Raw genomic sequence first — 23,457 nt, forward strand, 5'->3', positions numbered from 1 at the left:
CATTTTATGCCTTGGAAAGGCCAAATGCATGAACGGTACCCGTTATTTCTTGTCGAAATTCAATTTGAAAATCAATGTTGTGTGTAGTATTATTTACGAAAATAAAAAGAATGACAAATTTTTTTGGGGTGACAAAATCGGGTCGAAAACATGATAAAATCGGGGGTAGACAAAATCGGGGAGTGACAAAATCGGGTCAACACTGTATTTGGTCTTTTTTTCGCCAGTGTTGGTCACCAAAGTCACTTTTTTGAGCGGCATTGATCGCTACCAACCATGAACGAACTGTGAACCTGATGATCAGGACTTGCAAAAAACATATTTTTTAAGGCATAAATGATCGGTGTTTTGTCAAATCGCACCAAGCGCCAAAGAAAAGTTACCCATTCTCTTGCACATGTTTTCGTGTAGCAGATCCAATTGATCACAAATCGCATCGGATATTCTTCCACTCTATATAACTGATGATATCCAATAATAAATGTACGAATGAATTGATATTGATTCATTTCCGTTTCCATTCTACGAACAAAAAGGCACTTGGTGCGGTTTCACTGAACCCCGACCAAATCTCAACACAGCAAAAATGAAATTGCACTAATGTCTGGTTTATCGTTGTTGTGATTTGTGCTTATCAACACCTGACTTTATTCTGGAGAATTCTTATGTCGGGCGCCAGTGGCGCTTCCATCGTTCAGTTTTCAGTGATTGTTAAAATTCTGAGATATCTATTTCATTCTTAAACATTTTAATCACCTGTTGAACTGAATATTATTAGTTCCGATTCAGTTTCAAATTTTGATGACATATCTTTTGCCTTTATCGCACACTAAGGCTATATGTTCACTTACAAAAACAAACTTTATATAGCAGGCCCTGAGACCCATAGTGTTATATAATGATCGACTCAGCTAGGCGAATTCTACCTTCGTAAAGTGCTATTTCGTCCTATTTTATGTACTTTCAATAATTCATTTTATAATGTCGAGAAAGGCAATATCATGGCTAGGGGGATTACACTGGATTTTGTTTTTACACGATTTACATTTTCTCAATTTTCCACTCATCCTAAATGTTTACTGTATAAAAATTATCATGTGATTTTTCTTTGATTTATTCTGGATTTTTTGAAACATGTTGCGAAGAGTTTGGTGGCAAATTGAAGTCACATGATAAAAAATACGAGCGAAAAAAAATCGTGTAAAAACAAAATCCTGTGTATATGGATTTTTTGGATGAGAATGAGCCGTTAGTAGATGCTTCTCTTACTAAATCCTTCTTCATTCCTTACTAAGTCTTGGTGCTTTACACGCTTAAAGTCAAGTACACATCACATGAATGAGTTTCACACATCATGGAGACACCTTTATCGAATCTCTCACTGTGTGAAAATTTTGTGTGAGACATGCACACTGCTCAGTCACTGTTTACTGCTTCACATACACATGATTTGTGTATGTGACTTCGCTTCGATCTGTCAAAGTATCCCTTCGGATAGCCATGATCGCGTATATTTCCAGAATTAGTCGCAACAATTTATTAATATTTTTACAGGTACGTATTTCGATCTCAACTGTAAAGCCATCTTCAGTGTCTCGCGCTTGACTCGACTTGAAGTCAAGTTCTTTGGAAGAACATTTTTCCGAAACAAATGCTAGATAAAACCCAAGTCCGCCTTCACACGGGATACTTTTATTATTTTTTGTGATTTTCAATTGAACAAAATTTGAAAAGTTTCTGATTTTGTTCAATATTATAAATTTCAATGCATGTTTAAAAGTGGTTTAAAACAAATTTTTAAAACTCTATTAAAAAAAAAAAATTTGGGAAATTGGTAATTCTTTGATCCTTTGTGTTTTTGTCTTTTCGGGCTTAAAGTGTGAAATATTTGTTGAAATATTTTTCCACAACCGCGAAGCCCGGACTATGTTAGCTATAACAGAACAGCTAAACATGACGCATCATTATGTTCGCCTATTATTTCCGGTTAGACCCGAAACATTGGACTGAATAAAACTTTATTTCTGGTGTCGTAGCACTAGCCAAACTAGGAAAATCAATCGGCGAAGACGAAAAATACGATGTTAAAAAACACAGAACACAACCAACCACCCAACTACTTCGATCTTCCACTTTTACAAAACGCTATCTTTTAATCAATACTTACCTGAAAACCTCACAATATACCATACCATTATCGTTAGAAATTATGAGAAATGTTAAAAGTTGATTTTTTTAGGTTTGCTAGATCATCCAAACTATCCTTGAGTCCAGAACTATAGTCCAGAGCTATAGTTATCATGCTAGCTTTTTTCGACTCTCCAAGCTTGGATATGTATTCAACCATATTCATAATAAATTTATGAAGATCAAGAGACATGGTAAGATGGTTTTGGGATATCCCGGGGTCATCCAAACCGTCCTTGAGTCCAGAACTTGTGATCTACAGCCACGACACTAGCTTTTTTTGTCATTCCAAGCTTGGATATATGTTCAACCATATCCATAGACCTCCCAGGAAGTGTAATGGATATAATTGAATGCATATTGAAGCTTTGAGTACTCAAAACAGATTTTCTTGCAGCTGTAGATCTCAAGTCCTGATTTCAAGGATAGTTTTGATGACCCAGAATACCCCAAAACCATCTTACAATGTCTGTTGACCTCCCAGGAGAGGTAATGAATTTTATTTAATGCATATTGGAGCTTTGAGTGCTTAAACACGATTTTCTTGCAGCTGTAGATCTCAAATCCCGAACTCAAGGACAATTTGAATGACCCAGAATATCCCGAAACTATCTTACAATGTCTGTTTACCTCCCAGGAGATGTAATAGATGCTATTGAATGCATATCGGAGCGTTGAGTACCGAAAAGAGCTTCTAAGCAGCTGTAGATCTTGAGTTCCGAACTCAAGGACAGTTTGGATGACCTAGAATATCTCAAAACTATCTTACGATATCCGTTGACTTCCCAGGAGGTGTAATGGATATAATCGAATGCATATTGAAGTTTTGAATACTAACAAAAGGTTTTCTTGCAGCTGTAGATCTTAAGTCCAGAACTTAAGAACAATTTGGATTACTCAACATATCACAAAACGATCTTACGATATCTGTTGACCTCTCAGGAGATGTTATGGTTTTAATTGAATGCATTCGAAGCTTGGGGTACCGAAAAAAGCTTCTTAAGCACATGTAGATCTCAAGTCTCGAACTCAAGAATAGTTCGGATAACCCCGAATATTCCAAAACTACTTGCGGTATTTTTTCACCTTCTATAAGATGTAATGAACATAGTTGAATAATCAAATAAACTTTAAGTAACGAAGAAAACCTTTTTTGCAGCTGTAGATTTCAAGTTCTGAACTCAATGATAGATTGGATGGCCCAGGACGTCCAAGGAAGATTAAAAATAGTTTAATGTATGTCTCGGTAACTGTGCGGATATGTTTTTTTCCGTAATTTTGCTGAAGACAGTGTTCACTTTTATCCACTGTGCCATTTTATACCTTCATCTTTCTGTTGGAATTATTGAATTATTGAATTATTCTTCATTGAAAAAAGGAAAAGTACCTTATACACAACACACCTCGTTACTTTAAAATTTAATTAGACTTGTGCGCCGCTGCCACCGCCGCCGCCGTCAAAAACTAATCGGCGCGCCGCCATATGGAAATTGGTCACGCCGCCGAATATTTTTTACCTCGTCGATAGCTTTTGAAGGACTATCAAACCAGTAGTAGAGGTGTAGTACATTTTTTTCAAAAAAAAACCTTTTTTTTGTAATGTTCAGTTTTATCTGGCTCCTGTAAGAAATACATTTTTGCCAATTTCATATGACATTTATCCATTTCCAAGCATGCAGAATTTATTCTCATTTCATATAAAATTTATTGATCGAAATCATTTGATGGCGGACTACTGAAACTTGCAAAAAGCTGTTTTACAACAAAGGAATGTTCGAAAAATGTCGTGGAAAAATGTCTTTGTTATCCCGATTTGGCCACTACATCCCTTGCTATGAAACATATGAAGTCGAGTCAAGTACGAGACACTGAAGACGGCCTTACTGTTGAGGTCGAAATACGTATCTGTCAAGATACAATTAAGTGGTGGAATTCAATGGGATTGTATAAACTCGTCTTATGACAAGTGAAGACATTCCACTTAAAAGCTCAAAATAATTTTCTTATCATATGCAACGAACCAAATATAAAACTATGCTTTTCTAAGAAATCCACGTGACATTCAATATTTTAGAAAATTTGGGAAATGTCCCTCAGGAATTTAAGGAATTGCTTGTAGAATGCCTTTAGAAATCCTAATACTAGAATTCTTTTGGTATTCCGGTTGAATTATTTCAGAACTTCATTTGATTTTTTTCTCTTAATTCCGCATGAACTTCCTTGGATAATATTTCAACTTATAGCTAAAGAATTCTTTGATATCGTAAAATACACCCGATTGTTTTTCCAAAATTTGTCAAAAAAAAAAACTCGCAAATTTATTCAGGAATTGTTTCAACAACTCTTCTGTTTTTATTTAGACAGTTTCTCCTGGAAGTCCTTTGGAAAATCCACTCTAAATTAAGTCGAAAATTACTTCAAGAAGTCATCCAAAAATTCCTTCCGGGATTCAAACCAGAAATTTCTTCAAGAAATCTTCCAAGAATTACTTCATGAAGTCCTTCGGATATTTCTACAAAAAAAAATCTGAAATAGAAATTTTCCGGAGCAGCTCCTTGCGGAATTCCTGGGGGAATTCAATGCGAATTTATGGAGGAAGTTTTGAAGAAATTACCTGGGGAGGGAGAATTGTTGTAGTTAGTTTTTGGGGACATTCCTTGATGAATTTCTGTGAGAATTCTTGGAGAAGCTCGCGAAAGAATTTCCAGAGAAATTTCTTCAAATAATTCAGAGGAATTCCAGAAAGAATATCCGTGAAAAAAAATTTGGTTTGTTTTTAGAGTGAGTACTTGGGAAAATCGGGGAGAGTGAGGTAGGGTTCTCTTGGACTTTCTTGAATAATTTCTGGCAGATTTTTTGTAGAAATTCATGAAGGAATTTCTGGAGGAACTTCTTTAGAAATATCCTGGAGGATTTCTATAGGAACTTCCAAAGAATTCTTTAAATAATTTTTCTGCGGAATTATTGGAAGAGTTTTGGAATAAATACCTAAAGAATTATGGTCCTAATTCCGGGAGGAATTTTTGGAATAATTTCTAGAGGAATGAATGTGATATTTTCGCGAGCAAATCGCAATTAAATTTCCATCAGATTTTCGGGAGGATTCCTAGGATTCCTAAAAAAATACTGGAAGCCCGAAAGGAATTCCATGTAAATTTCGAAAGGAATTCAAAGGGAAACAGTTTTTGTTAGATTTGCGATGTAATTCACGGAAAAATTTCTGGATTAGCTTCTAGTGGTATTTCTGGACTCCGGAAAAAATTTGAAAGGAATTCCAAAGCAATTTTTGGATGAATTTCCGGTGCAATTCATGAAGAATCTTCTGGATGAATTTCTGGTAGAAGTTCTGGAGGAATTTCCGGAGAAACATCTGGTGGAAACTCCTGGAGGAACTTCTAGAAGAATTCAGTTTGTTCTGGCATCAAACAATAATGTTCAATACATATTCTTGCAATTGAAAGAAATGTAAATTATTTTTGAATCAAATATGCGTTCCAAGTTGATTGGAGAAACTACTGGAAAAATTCCTGGAGGAACTTCCGAAGGAATTCCTGTAGAAACTTGCGGAGGAGCTTCTGGAGGAACTTACTGAGAAATTCCTGGAGTAACTCTTAGAGGGACTTTCGGAGGAATTTCCGGAGAATCTTTCGGAGGAATTACTGGAGAAACTTCCGGAGTAATTCCTGCAGAAACTTCCGCAGGAATTCCTGGAGGTACTTCCTAAGGAATTCCTGGAGGTACTTCCGGAAGAATTCCTGGAGGTACTTCCGAAAGAATTCCTGGAGGAACTTTTGGAGGAATCCATGGATGAGTTTCCGAAGGAATTTCAGTAGGAACTTTCGGAGGAATTCCTGTATTAACTTCCGGAGGAATTCTTGAAGGAACTTACGGTGGAATTCCTGTATGAACTTCCGGAGGAATTCCTGGAAGAACTTCCGGAGGAATTCCTAGAGGAACGTCCGGAGGATCTCCTGGAGGAACTTTTGGAGGAATTCCAGGAGGAACTTCCGGAGGAATTCCTGGAGCGGCTTCCGGAGGAATTCCTGGAGGTGATTCCGGAAGAATTCCTGGAGGAACTTTCGCAGGAATTGCTGGAGAAACTAACGGAGGAAATCCTGGAGGAACTTCCGCAGGAATTCCTGGAGCGGCTTCCGGAGGAATTCCTGGAGGACCTTCCGGAGCAATTCCTGCAGGAACATTCGGAGGAATTCCTGGTGGAGCTTCCGGAGGAATCCTAAAGAAACATATGGAGAAATTCCTGGACGAATTTTTGGAGGATTTCATGGAGGAACTATTGAAAAAATCCGAAGAATTTTTGATACATGGAATTAATTCACGCCGACTCACGCCGCCGATCATCAATGGATCTCCTGGAGGAACTTTTGGACGAATTCCAGGAGAAACTTCCGAGGGAATTCCTGGAGGTACTTCCGGAGGAATTCCTGGAGGAACTTTCGCAGGAATTGCTGGAGAAACTAACGGAGGAAATCCTGGAGGAACTTCCGGAGGAATTCCTGGAGCGGCTTCCGGAGGAATTTCTGGAGGACCTTCCGGAGCAATTCCTGCAGGAACATTCGGAGGAATTCCTGGTGGAGCTTCCGGAGGAATCCTAAAGAAACATATGGAGAAATTCCTGGACGATTTTTTGGAGGATTTCATGGAGGAAGAATTCGTGGAAAACAATCTAGAGGAACTATCGAAAAAAATTCGAGGAGTTTTTGATACATGAAATTAATTCACGCCGACTCACGCCGCCGATCATCAACGGCATGCCGCCGCCGATCGTCCGCCGCTGGCTGAAAATGATCTATCACGCCCCCGCCGATAAAATTTCAGTCGGCACACAGGTCTAAATTTATATATTGAAAATCATGTTTAAATGAGTTACTTTTTTTGAACAGATGTGAACTTGTTATAAATAGGCTATACGTATGTTATTCCGGGAATGGTTGTTGTTGGTTTGTTTGTTTATTTGTGACACTTAACACCAAGGTGGTGATTCGTGTCAGCCAGGAATGGTGTGAGAAACCCTATTAACAATATCATCACAATTGCGAAAAAAAAGTTTTGCATGCTCCTAACTCTGAAACATAGACTGCTATTTGACTTATCGTTCTATTAGCATTTTAACAGTTATTGATTGAAAGTTTTTTTACTCCCACCAATTGCATGAATGTGTATCTCCTGTGGCAACCAGTGTTGGGAAAAATATCAAAGTCTCAAAACTCATGAACGATTTAAATCAATTGTGAGTTGAAACGCAACTCAGCACTTAAAAACTCATGGATGAGTTTTGCGTGTGCTACCCCCAAATTGATTTAGAACGTTTTTTGGAGCAAATCAAAACTATTTCAGGTTCAAAAAACGTGATCTCTACTCTCTACCCTACTTTACTCGGGATTTATTGGCCTGTGCCAATGACGTGAGCTACGAACCAAAAAGGAACACCAAGCGACTGAATCCAAACTGGTATTCGGTTAAATTATGCGGAATTAAATATTCATCTTCCCTGGATGAATGGTTATAAAATGCAATATACATATGCAAAAACTCAAATTAATCTACCTAGCGATGATGACGCCTTTCCAGTTCTTTCGACAGGGTTAAGAAGCACATGAGAAAAGATTAAAGGTGAATGACACTTATTTTTCACATTTCTTATACTAATTGTAGAATTTCCTACCGAACGCAACTTAATTCATGCAAATTGGATGAGCATAAGTGCACAAGAAGTGATTTTACCTATACAGGTTTTGAAGTTAGTATTTTGGCCATAACTTTTTGGTAATTTTGTTTGATTTGGTGAATATTCAATAGGAAACAATAGGGATACAGGGGATACAGGATCAATAGGGAACAGGATTCAACTTTTTGCAAGAAAATTGGTTAAGGATACGTTCCTAAAACAATGACACACAAACATCACCGCAAGAGCTTTCCATACTAGTGATGTGCCTATGTGTTGTGTAGTAATATCACAAAGCCAAATTTTATACCGAAACTTATTTCCTACATCTCACATTTGATAATAATTGTAGGCAGTAGAACAAATACATCGCATTTAAGGCAGATTTAGTAAATTACGTAATTATTATTCGGTAAATTATGTGTCAGCTTTCTAGCACGTTTGCTTCAATTGTTTTTATTCTTCTTATTTTTTCTTTAAGTAACCGCGAAAACAAATTTACCGAATTCAGCTGAAATTTCTGTAAACGAATATGATTGATATAAGAGTATGTTATCAACAAATGGACATATAAAACAAACATGTTCATACCGGGAATTCCTTCCTCGCAATTTTCCATAATATCCACCAGCATCAAATTCTCAAAGTTCCGTTGACCGTACTCAACGATCGGATCGTCACGCCGTATGAATCGCCAGGCCCGCTCTCGATTCGCACCTCCCTCGCGGTTGTTATTATTATGGTTCCGTTGACTACTAGCACGACGTTCGGCAGCGACACCTCTGACCCGTGCTTCGTCTTCCTCGTCAAACTTTACGCCCAGCCCTTGCTCGAGAATGGAGGCACCGCTTTCGAGCTTCTTAAAATTATCGATAAACTCCGATCCACTCAGCGTCGAGTACCACGATGACGAGTACCCCACGAACCAGTGTAATAACTGGCGCCCAATGTGATCACTTATCGGGTCGGAGAGTGCATCGACCATGGCGCGGTTTGTCGTTTTGAAGTTCTACACTAAACGGTTGCAATGAATAATTTTCGTTTTGTTTGACTTCGTGTTCCCCTTCGTTTGCGCTACCACTTGAGTATGGGTTGTTAACTAATTGACCCCTCCTCGTTCAATTGTAAGCTGATCACTGGCACAGATTCACTTGATACAATTGGCTTTGTATTTTAGTTACCGCAGTCTCGTAGGTGTTATTTTGCATTTAGATTTGCCTATTTTTGGATTCGTCAACATGTGGTCTACTATTTCTAAGTTCTCGGACTGGTGTCCTCAGCGCGGTGTTTTCTGAAATGATAAGAGAACCGAAGAAATTAATACTCTAGTCATTGCTTCGCTACACATTTTACTCATTTGGTATACAAATGAGCACGTAGCAAGAGGATTCTTATCGCACAATGGGTGGCATTTATTCAAATGTGTTGTCATACAGAGTCTGTTTGCACGCTCTGGTTGATTCAAGTGCTTCAAGTGATGTACTTTACCATTGGGTTATTTTATTTACGATCGCAATAAACATTGACTCAATATTTGAAAATTAAAACACTATCTAGTTGGGCAGTAAGTAGATTATAATCACAATCGTAGTATCCCACTTGGCAGCGCCGCACTAGAGGCAATTACCATTGTTTGACCCTCGTTCCGGCCTTGCAATATACGGTTGCATCAATTATTACGAAGTGAACCTTGCTCAACGTGACTAGCACTTACTATCAAGTTGGTGCTAAGTTTTGCAAATTACCGATGCATAAGTAATAACTTTTCGATCGTTTTTTATTGCCTGTACTGATTACTACTACTATTACTACTCGAATGTAAACTGCTCTAGCCTCTACCGATGCCCGATAGTAATCGGAGGGATGCTTGTTATTAGTACTCCCGACCCGACAATGCAATAGCAGTAATAGTAGGGTGGCTCAAATCAGACTATGATTTTATGAAAGAATGATATTGAATATAAAATAATAAAGGGAATTGTTCCAGCTTACCCAAACGAACTTATCACATCTTCAAAGAAAGAAATGAAACATGAATGTGTTAAAACAATCACAAAACTAAGAAACTTAAATTGTAACTGCCTTTAATTCTTCTTATATATAATAATTCTATCAAAAAATATAGAAGTTCTGAGGTGAAGAACAGTAACAGTAACCCTACCTTAATGTGTTCTGTATGGATGGTTTCTAATATATTAATTAATTTAAAATTACCTCAGTGAATCCATATTCTAATCTAGGTATTCAAGCTATAATTCAGTAGAGTCGGACTACCCTGATCGACTGTATAAAACGAGCACGACACAAACGTTTTGTAAGCACGTACCAGAACTTTACGCGCACCAGTGTGTATTCGATGCGGTTTTTATACGTCGATCGGCTGCAGAACACAGAGTTGTTTTTCTTCTACTGTTGAATGAAACACGTCTCCCACGATTGACTGTTTGGGAAAGACTAGCTCTTCACTCAGTTACGACTAACTTGTGGTGGCTTATTGTTTATCATCACCGCTTACGTTTGAATAGCAAATGAATGTGTAGTTCGGACAAAATTGGCTATCATTCACGGTGTTCAATTGAAAGATAATTGGTGGAGCATTTTTAAATATTAGAACAATCAGCTGACCTGATACCAATGGATGGCTAGTAATAGTAGCAAATTCGCACTTGACAGTATGACATTTTGTTCGCGAATTGGCAGCATGACATGTGTTCATTACATTTACATACTTTCAGAGAAGTTCAGGAAAGAATGTTGGAGTTCTTCTCTTAGAATTGGAACATATTATATGTGCGTTTCCTTCCTAGATGAAATTCCAAAACATGTAACATAACTTCAAATCATTTGATAAGGGAACCTCCAATGAGATTCACGTAGCGACATTTAAAATAATTTACTGTGAAAGTTACCAATAGGGTATCGGCAGGTATTCTCAGCAGGTTATTGCGCTCCGGCACACCCCTCTAATGCCGTAATTGTTTTCATCTTTGGTTTTGATCACAGAATATGCCTTTGATCTAATTTCTGCTCTGCACTGCTCAATATGCATTTAATATCTCGCGTGGTTCGATTGAGTGTTTTAGTTGGCACATTTAATGTTACGCGACTTTTTTAAAATACGTACAGAATTGCTAGAGAGCAAAAACATGTACAGAATGTTTCAAATTACGAAAATGACGAGCTTTATATCAAGCCTAGTTCAGTAACCTTTTAGAAGCTTCAAATATTTATATTGCGTTTGCAGGTTGTCATTGAGACAAGTTTATACATGTTCTTGTTTTTCTGCATCGACAATATATCCTATCCCATAGATCGCATTGCCATATAAAATTTTCTTTGTAACAATCATAATGCCCTATCCCAAGACAATCGTGGATATGCAGAGGTATACTCGTCCTCTAGTAGCAACGAGAGTCATACTAACAATCTTTTCCTACCTAAATGACCTATAGGATGTGGCAGGCGTCCGAAATCATATGATCTTCCGAAGCGTGTACATCGAAAATGGATAGCTTACCAACATTCATTTGATTCGTTGTACAATTTCGAGACTGAGTGTGTAATTGAGCATTCGTTCTCATGGATAGTCTGTAGTGAAAAGATTTATTATATTTTAGTTTTCTTGTCTCAGATACATTGATTCCATTTTACAGACATTTTAAATTATTGAAACAGTAGCCCATTTTCAACCCCTATTTAGCTCATTAATTTGTTATCCTTTTTAATCCTTTATTAGAATATTTTTTCTAAAATTTGAGAGTTAATCACTCTCATGCTCTCATGGTCTCATGCTAATGCATGTCTTCAATTGATTCATCCATAACATCCATGCATTATTTCTGAAGGAACTCCAAACGCTATGCACTACATTTAATATTCTCGAGGATTTCCAAAATATTTTTTTCTTGTAGTTCCAAAAATTATTCAAAATTATTCTTTAACCCTCTACAACCCAAATTTTTGTTATCGCTCAAAATCACTATTTTGCTTTCTAAAATCGATCTAAACACGGTTTGGGCATTAATTTTTTTTAATTCGCGATTTTATCAATTTCACACTTTGATTTTTTAGAATTTTGTTTTTCAAGTTTTTTATCCAATCAAATAGTTTCTTGAATCTATTAATCTTTTTTGATTTTTCAACATATTTAGAGTTTGAAAATTCCTATCCAATGCTGACTTCTTGTAATTTTTTAATTTTCAGTGTCAACTTTTTATTTTCCGTGTAACGAGTTGGATAAATATTTTAGAGTTGAATATTCACCACAAACTTCTATTGAATTAGGTTAGTTGTAAAAAGGTATATGAGCGAAAACACGAAAAACAAAATTTTACTCCATTTTCAATATTTTTTTTCATAAATATGAAGAGCTTTATAAATTGACTTTAAACCACATTTAAACATGCATTCATGTTTATATTATTGATCAACATCAAAAACTTTTCGAAATCTGATCAATTGAAAATTACAAATAAATAATCAAAGTACCCCGTCTAAAGGCGGTCTTGAACACTAGAGGGTTAAAGCTTTCTGTAAAAAAAACGTTCCTCCGCAAGAGCAGTCTTTCCATAAGTTTTGTCACAATTTCTTCAGTTTCTTCATTTTTTCCCTTTATTAATGTGAGTTTTGATATGTAAATCAGTTCTTCACTCTGTTCTTCATTATTTTTCAGATATTCTGAATATTTCCAAAGTTTCTTTCTTTCTTTTTTTTCTTTATTCATCAAAATTACTTTAGATTTTTGATTAAAGTCAGGATTTTTTTACAGAAACTTCTTTAGGGAGCGTCCATAAATTACGTAACGCTTAGAGGGGGAGGGGGGGTTAAGCGAAGTGTGACGATTCATACAAAATTTTCAGATGTTTCATACAAAAAGTGTGACATAGAAAGTAGGGGGGTCGAAAATGCCCAATTTTTGCATTACGTAATTAATGGATCTTCCCTTAGGGAAGCTCCTTCAAGATTTTAAGATTTTAGGATTTAACGCCGGAAACAAGTATAAAGACACGCATGATTTCCTTACATTTTCGCCATGTTTTCAGCTCAAAATCTCGATACGTAGCGATTCGATTCGACTTTACACTTCCACCAGTGTATTTCCTTCTGAAGATGGTTCCAGGGTGACCAGCGAACCGGAAAAACCGGGAGAACCGAAAAAAAAACGGGAATTGAAAATCACCGGAAAAATGTCGGGAAAATGGTGGAATTGTAATAACCACCGGGAAAAGTTTTAAAATCTGTATTTGTCTCTTTGTGAAAAATAGTGCAGCAATCTCAAACATCACGAGAGAATCTGTAGACTCGTTCCATTCTATTTTAGAGCTTAAAATGTTTCGTGTATACTAAAAAGTCAAATAATTTAATAGAAAATTAGTTTACTTTCATTAATTTTTAATTATTTCAATCGATCCCGATCCGATTTGTCCAAAAAAATATATTTTGCATTCCTTTGATTTTTTTTAATTATTGGATTTGGAACATTTCCAAAGCCATTAAAAAAGCTAAAAAACACCTTCCCCTTATGTTAGCGATATGGTACCCGGATACCTTTTTCGTTTTCAAGTGAAATTATTTTAGGGTTATAAAAACATCGCGGGAAATTAAAACTCCATGACATCTTCAAACTCGGCAAAATTTAGGTTTGGGTGGTATCAAAATGAAAATCCAGTAAGAGAAAGGGCTTCTGAATATTTTATCCCGTAACGTACCGACAGAGTAGCCGGGTACCCACGGTTTTGGCATGACCATAACTTTGTCAGTTTTCTACCGATTTGGACGATTTCATTTGCTATGGATTCAGAAATTCGTCCTCCCTCCGATGCCACATAGAACCGATTCGGATTACCTGGTTACCGGAATTTCGGATTTGGTAGACCATGTCTCAAAAAGACCACGAAACAAAAATATGATTATTATTAGGACCACCTGATGACTTGGTCTCGGAACGGACATCCCGGAATAGGCTCCCGTGGCTCCTATAGTGGCCTCATTTAGAAGAAACCCTGACAATATGGGTATCAACATTCTTGGAATTGTTTCGGAAACATGTTTTCCATATAGTTTAGACCATAGAATGGATATCAACCAGAAAAGTCAGTTCAATCAAAGGTAATTGCCTATTTCCGGGGATTAAACCACCCGACTTGGACGTTAATTTACAATGTTATGAAAACTCATATGTGAATATGTACGTTATGTGGAAGATATTGATTTGGAAAATGTATTGGAGGTAACCACTTTCCCTTCGATGGGACTCGAACCCATGACCCTACAGTACTGTAGTACTGTACAGTACACATAACGTACATATTCACATATGAGTTTTCATAACATTGTAAACAGAAAAGTCATGCTGAAACAGGTTCTAGGAGGGCCTAAAGTGACCACAAACTCATTTACAAGAAACCCTGGCAATATGGGTATCAAAATTCTTGGAATTGTTTCGGAAACATGTTTTCCATATAATTGAGACCATGGGATGGATATCAATCGCAATAGTCATGCTGGCACAGGTTCCCGGAGGGCATAAAGTGGCCACAAACTCATTTAGAAGAAACCCTGGCAATTTAGGTATTACAGTTCTTGGAATTATTCCGGAAACATGTTTTCCAAACGTATATCATGTATATCAACCGGACCGGTCATCCTGGAACAGGTTTCTGTGGGGCATAAAGTGGCCTCAAACTAATTTAGAAGAAATCCTGACAAATATGGGTATCATCATTCTTGGAATTACTTCGGAAACATGTTTCCAAGTAGCTGAGACCGTAGGATGCATGACAACCGGAACGGTCATCTTGTAACAGGTTTCCGTGTGGCCTAAAGTGGCCACAAAATCATTTAGAAGAGACCTTGGCATCAAAACTCTTGGAATTGTTTCGGAAACAGGTTTTTCTTATATCGGAGACGAGCCAGCCTCGGGCTGAAAGTCTCCTTAATAAAGAAACAAAAAAAAAAGGTTTTTCCTAGAAGGTGGGGCCAACACTGGGTCATTATGCCGAATGACCATTAGGTCGGACGGGCATTAGGCCGAAGGGTCATTAGGTCGAATAACAAGTGAGGAGTGAATAGTGGGAAGTGGATAGAGAAAAGGGAAAAGTGAATTCCCGCTTTTGCCACGTTTTTGACCCATTTTGTCACCCCAAAAAAATTTGAAAATTTTGGTCTTTCTTTTTATTTTTTTAAAGTCTTTTTGACAAGAAATAACGGGTACCGTTCACGCATTCTACCTTTCCAATGTATAAACTGATTCAAATTTGTGAAATGGATTAAAAAATGAAAATAAAAAAATTCGATTTTGTCACATTCCCTATTTTATCACCCCAAAATTCATAGTGATGAACTATATAAAATACTGAAAAATCACTTTAATAAAGTTAAAAAAAAAAACACAAAATTCACCAAGGGAATGATAAAATCGGGATATCATTGTGAGAAGTCCTCACAGAAGTAAGAAGTGAGAAGTGAAAAGTGATGAAGTGAGATGCGAGAAGTGAGAAGAGGGAAGTTTCAAGGAAGAAGATGGAAAGAAGGAAAAGATAAAATAGAAAAAGGAAGAAGAAAGAAGGGAGAATGAGCAGTCTGAGCAATACAGCAAATAAGAAAGTGTGGATCTATTGCATCCACAGCTTTTTATTTACCACATTGTTCAAAATGCTCAGGGCAGTGGGGGTGGTTGACTTCCAGGAACGTCAAATTTGAAAATATCCAGAGGCTAGTTGGCAGCCGTTATCGCTCGCGGAAAACTGGATAAGGATCAACATTTTTTTAAACTATTCCGGAAGCATGCTTTTATAAGCTGATGGGCCTTCAGGAAGGTTTGCCATCGAAACGATAGACCAGCAAAGTGATTAATTAGATTTTACCTCTCTTACTCTTAGGGGCCATCCAGAAACCACGTGGTCATTATTTTGAAGATTTTCAACCCCCCCTCCCCCCTGTGGCCTATCGTGGTCCTTTGGCAGACCCCCCCTCCCCCCCTTATGACCACGTGGTTTTTTTCAAGTACAAAAATTAAAGAAAAAACCTTATGTAACTAAAACATATGGTTAATCCGATCAATTTTGAAGATGGACAATTTCAATTGAGTCAAAATCAAACTAAACCCAGCATGGAAATTATAAATTTTCATGGAGTTGGAGAAAATTTTGATGATGTTATCATGTTGTAATGTGTATCAGGTATTAGGATATCAAGAACTCGCACACCTTCAATGCATCAGGAGGATACAAAAAAAATGTGGACTCGCGAGAAAAATTTATAATGGTTTAGAAATTTTCCTAAATATCCCTATATTTTTAATTTTTTTTCAATTTTTTCATTAGTGTTTTTTTTAAATAACTATAAGGTTCATCACTGAATATCCCTATAGATTCTATAGAGTATTTGGGACCATCCATAGCTCTGGAGCTACTGGAAATTCTTAAGATATTAACCTCAGCGAAGCATCTGAACTGAACTCCTACAACGAAAAGTTTATCAGAGAATCACAAAGTTAATATGTAATCTTAGAGATGCAAATAAAACCTCCTACTGTTATTTCTTTTGAGTAGCATTCCTGTAGAAATTTCAGTATTGTTTTCAGTATTTCAGTATTTCATCAATATTAGAAATAAATAATTATAAAATCTTTTTTTTTTTGTTCATTGCTAATATTGATTTATTCATGAAAATTTTGTATAAATAAATAAATAAATTTATTATTGCTGTGTGTATTATTGTTCTTTATTGGCAATTTCCTATTTTATTATGGAAAATTTCTATTTTTTCTCTACTAAAGAGATCTTCAATCCAGAGCTGGCTCTCTCAAAATTTCTAATTCTTCATTGAAATTTTATTTTGATATCCACTCGTGGAAGCCTCTGATGGTTCTTTCGAATAATTTCCTAAGGAACTTCTATTCCACACCTCGAATATGCTTCAGTCAATGGTCCTTACATGAGTGACTCATAGAGGAATGAATGTATTATAGACCAATTATTATTTTGGAGTTCGGATCATTCGATTTATCTAATTAACCAACTTATGAATGATGTATGATATAATATCCCAGTAGGTCCATTGGGTTGATATGACTTCAATTATAATATTTATTCAAGCCACTACAGACTTTTTAGGTTATACAAAACGTCCTGGAAGTCGTAATGTTTGAATTACTTGATCATTCAAGTCCGTGAACCCAGTGCTTCTAAGATCCTACAAAAATAGTTTGCGAACAATCCCAGGCCTGGTAGCGAGTCACTTTTTAGTGATTTGGTCACTATTTTGAGCCTAGTCACTAAAAAGTCACTATTTGTATCCAAAAGTCACTAAAGTCACTATTTTTCGGAAAATCGTCACTAAAGTCACTATTTTTGCATTGTCTATTGTAAAAAAGTTTAAAATAAAAATCATTTGTACCTATTATTATTATTATCAGCCAAATCTGGTAGCAATACATTAAATTGGGAAATATGCACCAAAGAAGTTCCAAGTATGTTGTGAAAATTGTGAGATTATTTCCGATTCATGTCAACTTTGATCTTTTTCTTCACGAATGGAATTTGTTAAAATGCGAAAGGCTGACTTCGAGTATTTATAGAGTACAGAATTAAGAAGTATTGGAACCAGAAGATAGTGGACATCCTCAGTTTCATCACATGACAATGAGGTTAGATGTTTCTCAACGCCAAAATCCAATTATGTTTCGTTTTTATATTCTTAAATAGTAATATTAATTTGCCATAGGACTTTTGAAACAATATTGTTTAAGGTACCCCGGGGCAAGTGGGACCTAAACAAACGCGAGTTCAGCGAAATTGTTAATTCATACTTAGAAAACAGGGTATTTCAGATCATCAACCACAGATACATCATTATATGCTTCCGTTGTTGAAGTGTAGACGTGTTGGAAGTCATTTATTCAATTACTAAAAATATTGATAGTGAAAGAAATAAGTTCACCTGTAGGACCCACTTACCCCTTCAAACGGGGCAGGTGGGACTTATTCTGCTATCGAACGAAACTAATTAAAGGGATATGAATGTTCATATTATTTCTGAGTCGTAGTATTTTCAGATCATGGATGGAGGTTGGTTGCTTGTCGGACTTTTGAAATTTTAACAAGAAAGGGATTATAATGTTATAATGAAAACAAGACAATGCCCGACTTACTGTTTAATTGTCTTTTGTCTTGCTTTCCATTAGCTTGTGTACAAAATGTTTTAGGTGGAAAAGATAACCAAATCTTTCTTCACCATTCGAATTAATATTTCTCTGTTTTGAACACGAACTTCTACATAAATTAGTACTTCCAAAGAAACATTTTTATTCAGTAAATGCGCAATGTTCGAAATTTGTAATAGAACAAAATTGCCAATTAATGTGTTAAGCACTTTATTTATCTGAAAGTCTGTAAATCTGATGCAAAGTTTAAAAGTAATAAAACACAAAACAAAACCTGCTGACCTATTGTAGATTAAATAAATTATTTGCACTGTAAACGGAAAAATATCGTATAGTTATAACCATTGCTCTTTTTCATTCGGGAGATAATTTTTAGAATGTAAAATACACATCTGTTAATGAACTGTACAATACTTTTTAACAACGAAACCAACGATATCAAACCGCATCTGATTCAAAGCCATATGGAATATGAATGTCGAAGTTATTTTTGACTAGACTAATATCTAAAAACAATGATATGGAAAGGGGTCCCCTTCATACGGGAGCTTGGCAGAAGGAAGGTCGTGCGATATGTGCCATCACAAATATTGCCCTCCGCTCGCTTTCAAATCGACTTCTATAAAAACATTCTTCATGCCTGCCGTATCCTAACGGAACTATCAATTCTATACTTTCGCCTCTAATGCTATCATGAACATGTACGTCCAAGTTTGGAAGATGATATTAGCATTTCCATATCATTGTAAATCGTTTAACTTCACGTAGAAGTAACACACACGAAATCATTAATTTAATCTAAAAACAGTTAAAATTGTTCTATCGAAAATGCTGTTCAAATATGTCCCACTTGCCCCATGTATGTTAAAACTTAATGGCAATTAAAAATTGCAAATTTCGGCTTTAATTAAAAATTTTAAATCGTTTTCAATGTCACACAATAATTTAATTGCTCAAACTTTTCGCCTTCCACGTCAATGAAAAATTGAGAAATGACTATACTGTTGGAAATCCATTGAATCAAAATAACAGTAATGGTTTTTCTCGGTAGTTTAAAGTCATGATCAAGCAATAGCATTAGCATGATGACTCAAATGGGTTTGATTCCAAATATTTTTGTGTCGGGTGAATTCGTCTACGTTCTGTTGATAGTTGGTAGTTCTGCTTCATCTTTCTAGAACATTGTTACCATTAAAAACGCTCATCGATTCATCGGCAGCTATAGAATCCACTTACCCCGTATTTTCACTTGCCCCGGGGTACCTTACTTGTAAGCAATGCTGGCTGTCAAAACTTAACCATAATGTAGATGTTAGTTTTATCGCAAAAGTGCATGAAAAAATGTTCACGTATAATTGTATTTTTCTTGGATTTTAATGATTTCCATGATGAAAATCAATATAGGTATCAATAGTGAGGGTATGTGAAACGTTTTTAGGCATGATTCAATCAGAAGTCGTTTTCAAGTGATCTTTAATCATGATTTTGATTGCTAACTTTTTTCTGCCATTTTTACTATAATATGTTTTACAAATAAAACTTTTTATTCCAAACCCATCCAAGCAACAAAATTGTCAGTGTTGGAAAAATTGGTGTTTCCTTGAAAAAGATTAAAAATAAATTTCCTTAATAAGCTCCACAAAACATATTTCACGCATCCTCACGCAATCGTAAAATATAGTTAGACAAAAAAAATTAAATAGTCATGGTTTTGAGCGACAAAGCTCACATAAATTATGTTTGGTTTCCAAGAAAGAGTGAAACTTGGATATACACCGATCCATAAGAAACAAACGATTTTTTTGGATTTAAAAAGCTACCGCCGCCGGGGATGACAATTAGTCAAATGGAGGTGAGAATGGGCCACTGTTCCAACTACATAGAATGCTTGTAGAAGTGATTTAATGTATCTGAGGACAATAAAACTGAATTATAAGAGACCTTTTTTAGACGATTTTGTTATCTGACCTCCACTCTGTCGGTAAGGGCGCTGACCCTTTCTCACCCCCAGACCCATTGTCACCACCGACGACGGTATCGAGAAATAAATCAATGGCATTGTATTCCGTATATATTGAATCCGCTCCATTTGATATTACAAAACATTATCTGGGGACTTTAATATTATCCGATGCCAAGTTTATATAGTCGAAGAAAATAAATAAAGTACACAATAAAGATTAACATAAGAAAGATCATACACACAGCAGATTTTACTCTTGAACTTGGGGGGCACCACTCGTCGCAAGTACGTTGTAGTTCACAAAGGCACTGTACTTGCGCCAAGTGGTGTTCTATCAAATAACAATAACTGACCCCGCCAGGGGTAATACTTTACTGCTAGTTGAATGCAAAGAGCATATAAACAAAAAAATAAGCATACTGTAGTCTGCTATTTTGAAATTATAGTTTATTAAAATTTATGGATTTCTAATAAAGAGACCATGGTTTTATTGGATTTTCTAAATTTTCCTCATAATGCCACGTCGAGCTCAAAAACTTCATTTAAATTTGTTATTAAACCATAGTTTAATTACAGGTCAAATCGTATTTTTGAAATTTCTTCATTATTTTAATTACTTTATATTTTTCAAATAAATTGTCCTACCAAAAATGTATAAGCTTTGAGAGTCCAAATAGTTCACCGTCTAGGAAGCAATTAGATGATTTTATATCATTCTTCGGCTTTTATACAGAACACTTTGAGCTCATATCAAACAACAATAATGGTAGTTATCAACATAATTTTGTAACACCACTTGTAACTCACTACCCGTTTCCGTGACGCCGGGTAGAAACCTACCCGTGGTGTATTACCTAATATGAGGTACCATGGTCACATTCCTAGCTTCTGGCTGATCCAACGAATACCATCCTCAATATCCAACTCCGTGGTACTTATGAGAGTGTCACTGGCCTCTTGCCTATTTTAGTATTTTCTTGATTTCTGATACCATTCTAGATAAGGATTTCAAAAATAAAACACTAGTTTTCAACTTGTAGCTCTATACCCAAGTTCATACAAAAGTCACTATTTGGTCACTTTTTCTGCAATTGAAAGTCACTATTTGGTCACTTTTTCGTCATCGTTGGTCACTAAAGTCACTATTTTGAACGGCATTCATCGCTACCAGCCCTGCAATCCTCATTTTCTTTGTGCAACTTGATGTTGACTCAAGATAATTTTGGATACCTTGTCTCTTGGATCTCATGTTAATGGAAATTAGAATCATATGCTTATTTCATCGGATAGGGTATACACCCAGGTTTTTTTTACACGGTTTGGTTTTAGTCGTTTGAGACCTTCAGCGTCAACGAAACAATGAGTTAACCCCACCAAAAAATTCACAAAAAATCAAAGAAAATTCAGGGGGTATTTAAAAAGCAGTGAAAGTTCAGGTTTACCGAGAAATTAATGAATTCCAACCGTGTAAAAAAAAACCTGGGTGTATACCGATGATGAGAACATTGCAAATGTCTTGATTGATCTGGTAGATTATTAATCACTGGCTTAACTGGCCCATCTTATCTGACCACCCATCTGTTCAGAATGATTCAAACATTTAAACTTTATTTACATGCTCTTAGAATCGAAATCTTCCCAAGGTTTCGGATATCTGAGTTTTCATGGTCAGTCAAATTTGAGCTCCCTTATTTTTTCTGTAAAGCCAATATCTAGGAGAACAATTTTGCTGAAGAAAATGGTGGCCTAGTTCTCTTTTGTGATGTTATAGACAATCTAAAACGCTGGGCATATATGACCCATCATTCCTGAAAGGGTTGAGATTTGTTGCTTGGATTAATAATTATTCTGGAGTTGCAAGGGAAACCCTTCGGAATATTGATAAGAAGTTCTTCGGAGTCTCCCGGAAAATCTTTAGAATTTCAACGACATTTCTTTTCGAAATTCTGTGGAAGAGTTCCGAAAAATGTTCGGTAGAAATTTTGAAGAACTAGAAGAATCCGTAGAAGGATCCGAAATGCATATTTACGATGAAAATTCCAATAAACATCAAATTCCGAAGAATTTCAAGTGTAAATTAGAAAAAGAATCCAGCTTACATTTTTACAGAATCTCTAAAGATTTTTTTCAAAATCCTGGGCAACTTTAATGAATCTTCAAAGGAAATTCTTCTAAATTTCCAATGATTTTTTTTTCGTTTTCCAAAAGAAATTCTTAGAAATTTTCAGCAGTTTTTTTTAATTTCCAAAAGAAATTATTCGGAATATGCTAAAATATTTCCGATGGAAATTCCTAAGATTTTCCAGTAGAAAATCGAAAAAAGTTCATCTGAAACAAGTGGAAATTTTTTACAAGTTTTTACAAGTGGAAATAACGAAAAAATTGTACTTTTGTAGTACTTGTAAAGGTTGTACTTTTGAAGCATTTCCAGTAGGAATTCCTTAAAAAATTAAATCAAAATTTTAAAGATTTTCTGATGTGAAAATTACTTAAACTTTCTAAATCATTTCCTGTGCATCTTTGCATGGTAAAGATTTAAAGCAATGTTTAGCTGAACCTACAAAGAAATCAAAATGACATCCCGAAAAAGAATGAATTCCCGATGAAATTTTGAAATGATTTCTGGTACAAATTCAAAAAACATGAACCATGAACCATGAGAATTCTAAAGATTTATTCTTTGAAAATCCAAAGAATTTTTTGAAGATAACCCATAGAGTCTTCCGTGGAAATTCTAAATAATGCCTCGAATAAAAAAATATTTGGAAAATTTAAAAAAAATTAATAGAATTCACAAAGAGCGTAAAAAGTATTCCGAAAAATTTTCATTTAAAAATTCCAAAATTGAAAAAAAAAATCAACGGGAATATCGAAGTGTTTCATGTGGCATTGGTTCCATATTCCAACTGGAAGTTGATCTGCTTTTCAACTTAGTATATTCTATTAGCATTTCCTCAGTTATAAATTGAAAGCTTTTATATGCCAGTCATTGCACGATTATATATTTTGTGTAGCAAGTACGATGGATACACTATACCTAGGGTGTCGAGAATGTTTCCCACCCGAAAACATCCTAGACAGGAATGAGAATCGAACTCGTCATCTCCGGATTGGCAATCCTCGCAAGGCTGACTGGAGACTGAACATTTTGAAGTGCACTCCTTAAATTGTTCGAAAAACTTCTTTTGTAAATGAAGAAGAGTTTCTGGTGAAGATTCGGAAGATCTTGTCGAAGAAATTCATTAGAATGTTTTTCCACCGAAAATTATATGTATTTCCCACGGGACTGTTTTTAATTTTCAGACAGAATTCACATGGATTTTTTTTCGGAGTTTTAAGGAATTTTTTTTCGGAATTTACACTGGAGATGTTTTGTTTTTTTTTTCATTATCAATTTGTAGCAAAATTTCCAAGCAAAATTTTTCAGAGAGAATTGTTCAAAAAAAAATTCTGAAT

The 23,457-nt window shown here is 35.7% G+C and overlaps 2 protein-coding genes across 6 annotated transcripts in view; one reads left to right on the forward strand and one right to left on the reverse strand.

Annotated features, from left to right (window-relative positions):
* The window catches only part of LOC134205169 (transcription factor IIIB 90 kDa subunit), a 101,380-nt gene that overhangs the window by 41,824 nt on the left and 36,099 nt on the right, over positions 1–23,457 (forward strand). The gene's annotated exons all lie outside the window — the stretch shown is intronic.
* The window catches only part of LOC134205167 (BTB/POZ domain-containing protein 6-B), a 69,639-nt gene that overhangs the window by 31,218 nt on the left and 14,964 nt on the right, over positions 1–23,457 (reverse strand). Inside the window, exons 1-2 of one of the 5 annotated variants that reach the window (XM_062680163.1) lie at positions 10,200–10,291; positions 8,465–9,164 (exon numbers count right to left, since the gene is read on the reverse strand). In XM_062680163.1, the coding sequence (XP_062536147.1) occupies positions 8,465–8,858 (394 nt within the window). In that variant the 5' untranslated portion in view covers positions 8,859–9,164; positions 10,200–10,291. Of the gene's footprint in view, positions 1–8,464; positions 9,165–9,500; positions 9,697–10,087; positions 10,292–23,457 lie in introns of those variants that run through there. The other 4 variants (XM_062680162.1, XM_062680161.1, XM_062680159.1 and 1 more) reach the window with 4 other exon arrangements.

This window comes from Armigeres subalbatus, chromosome 1 (assembly GCF_024139115.2).
Source record: "Armigeres subalbatus isolate Guangzhou_Male chromosome 1, GZ_Asu_2, whole genome shotgun sequence".
In the NCBI taxonomy this organism is placed as follows: domain Eukaryota; kingdom Metazoa; phylum Arthropoda; class Insecta; order Diptera; family Culicidae; genus Armigeres; species Armigeres subalbatus.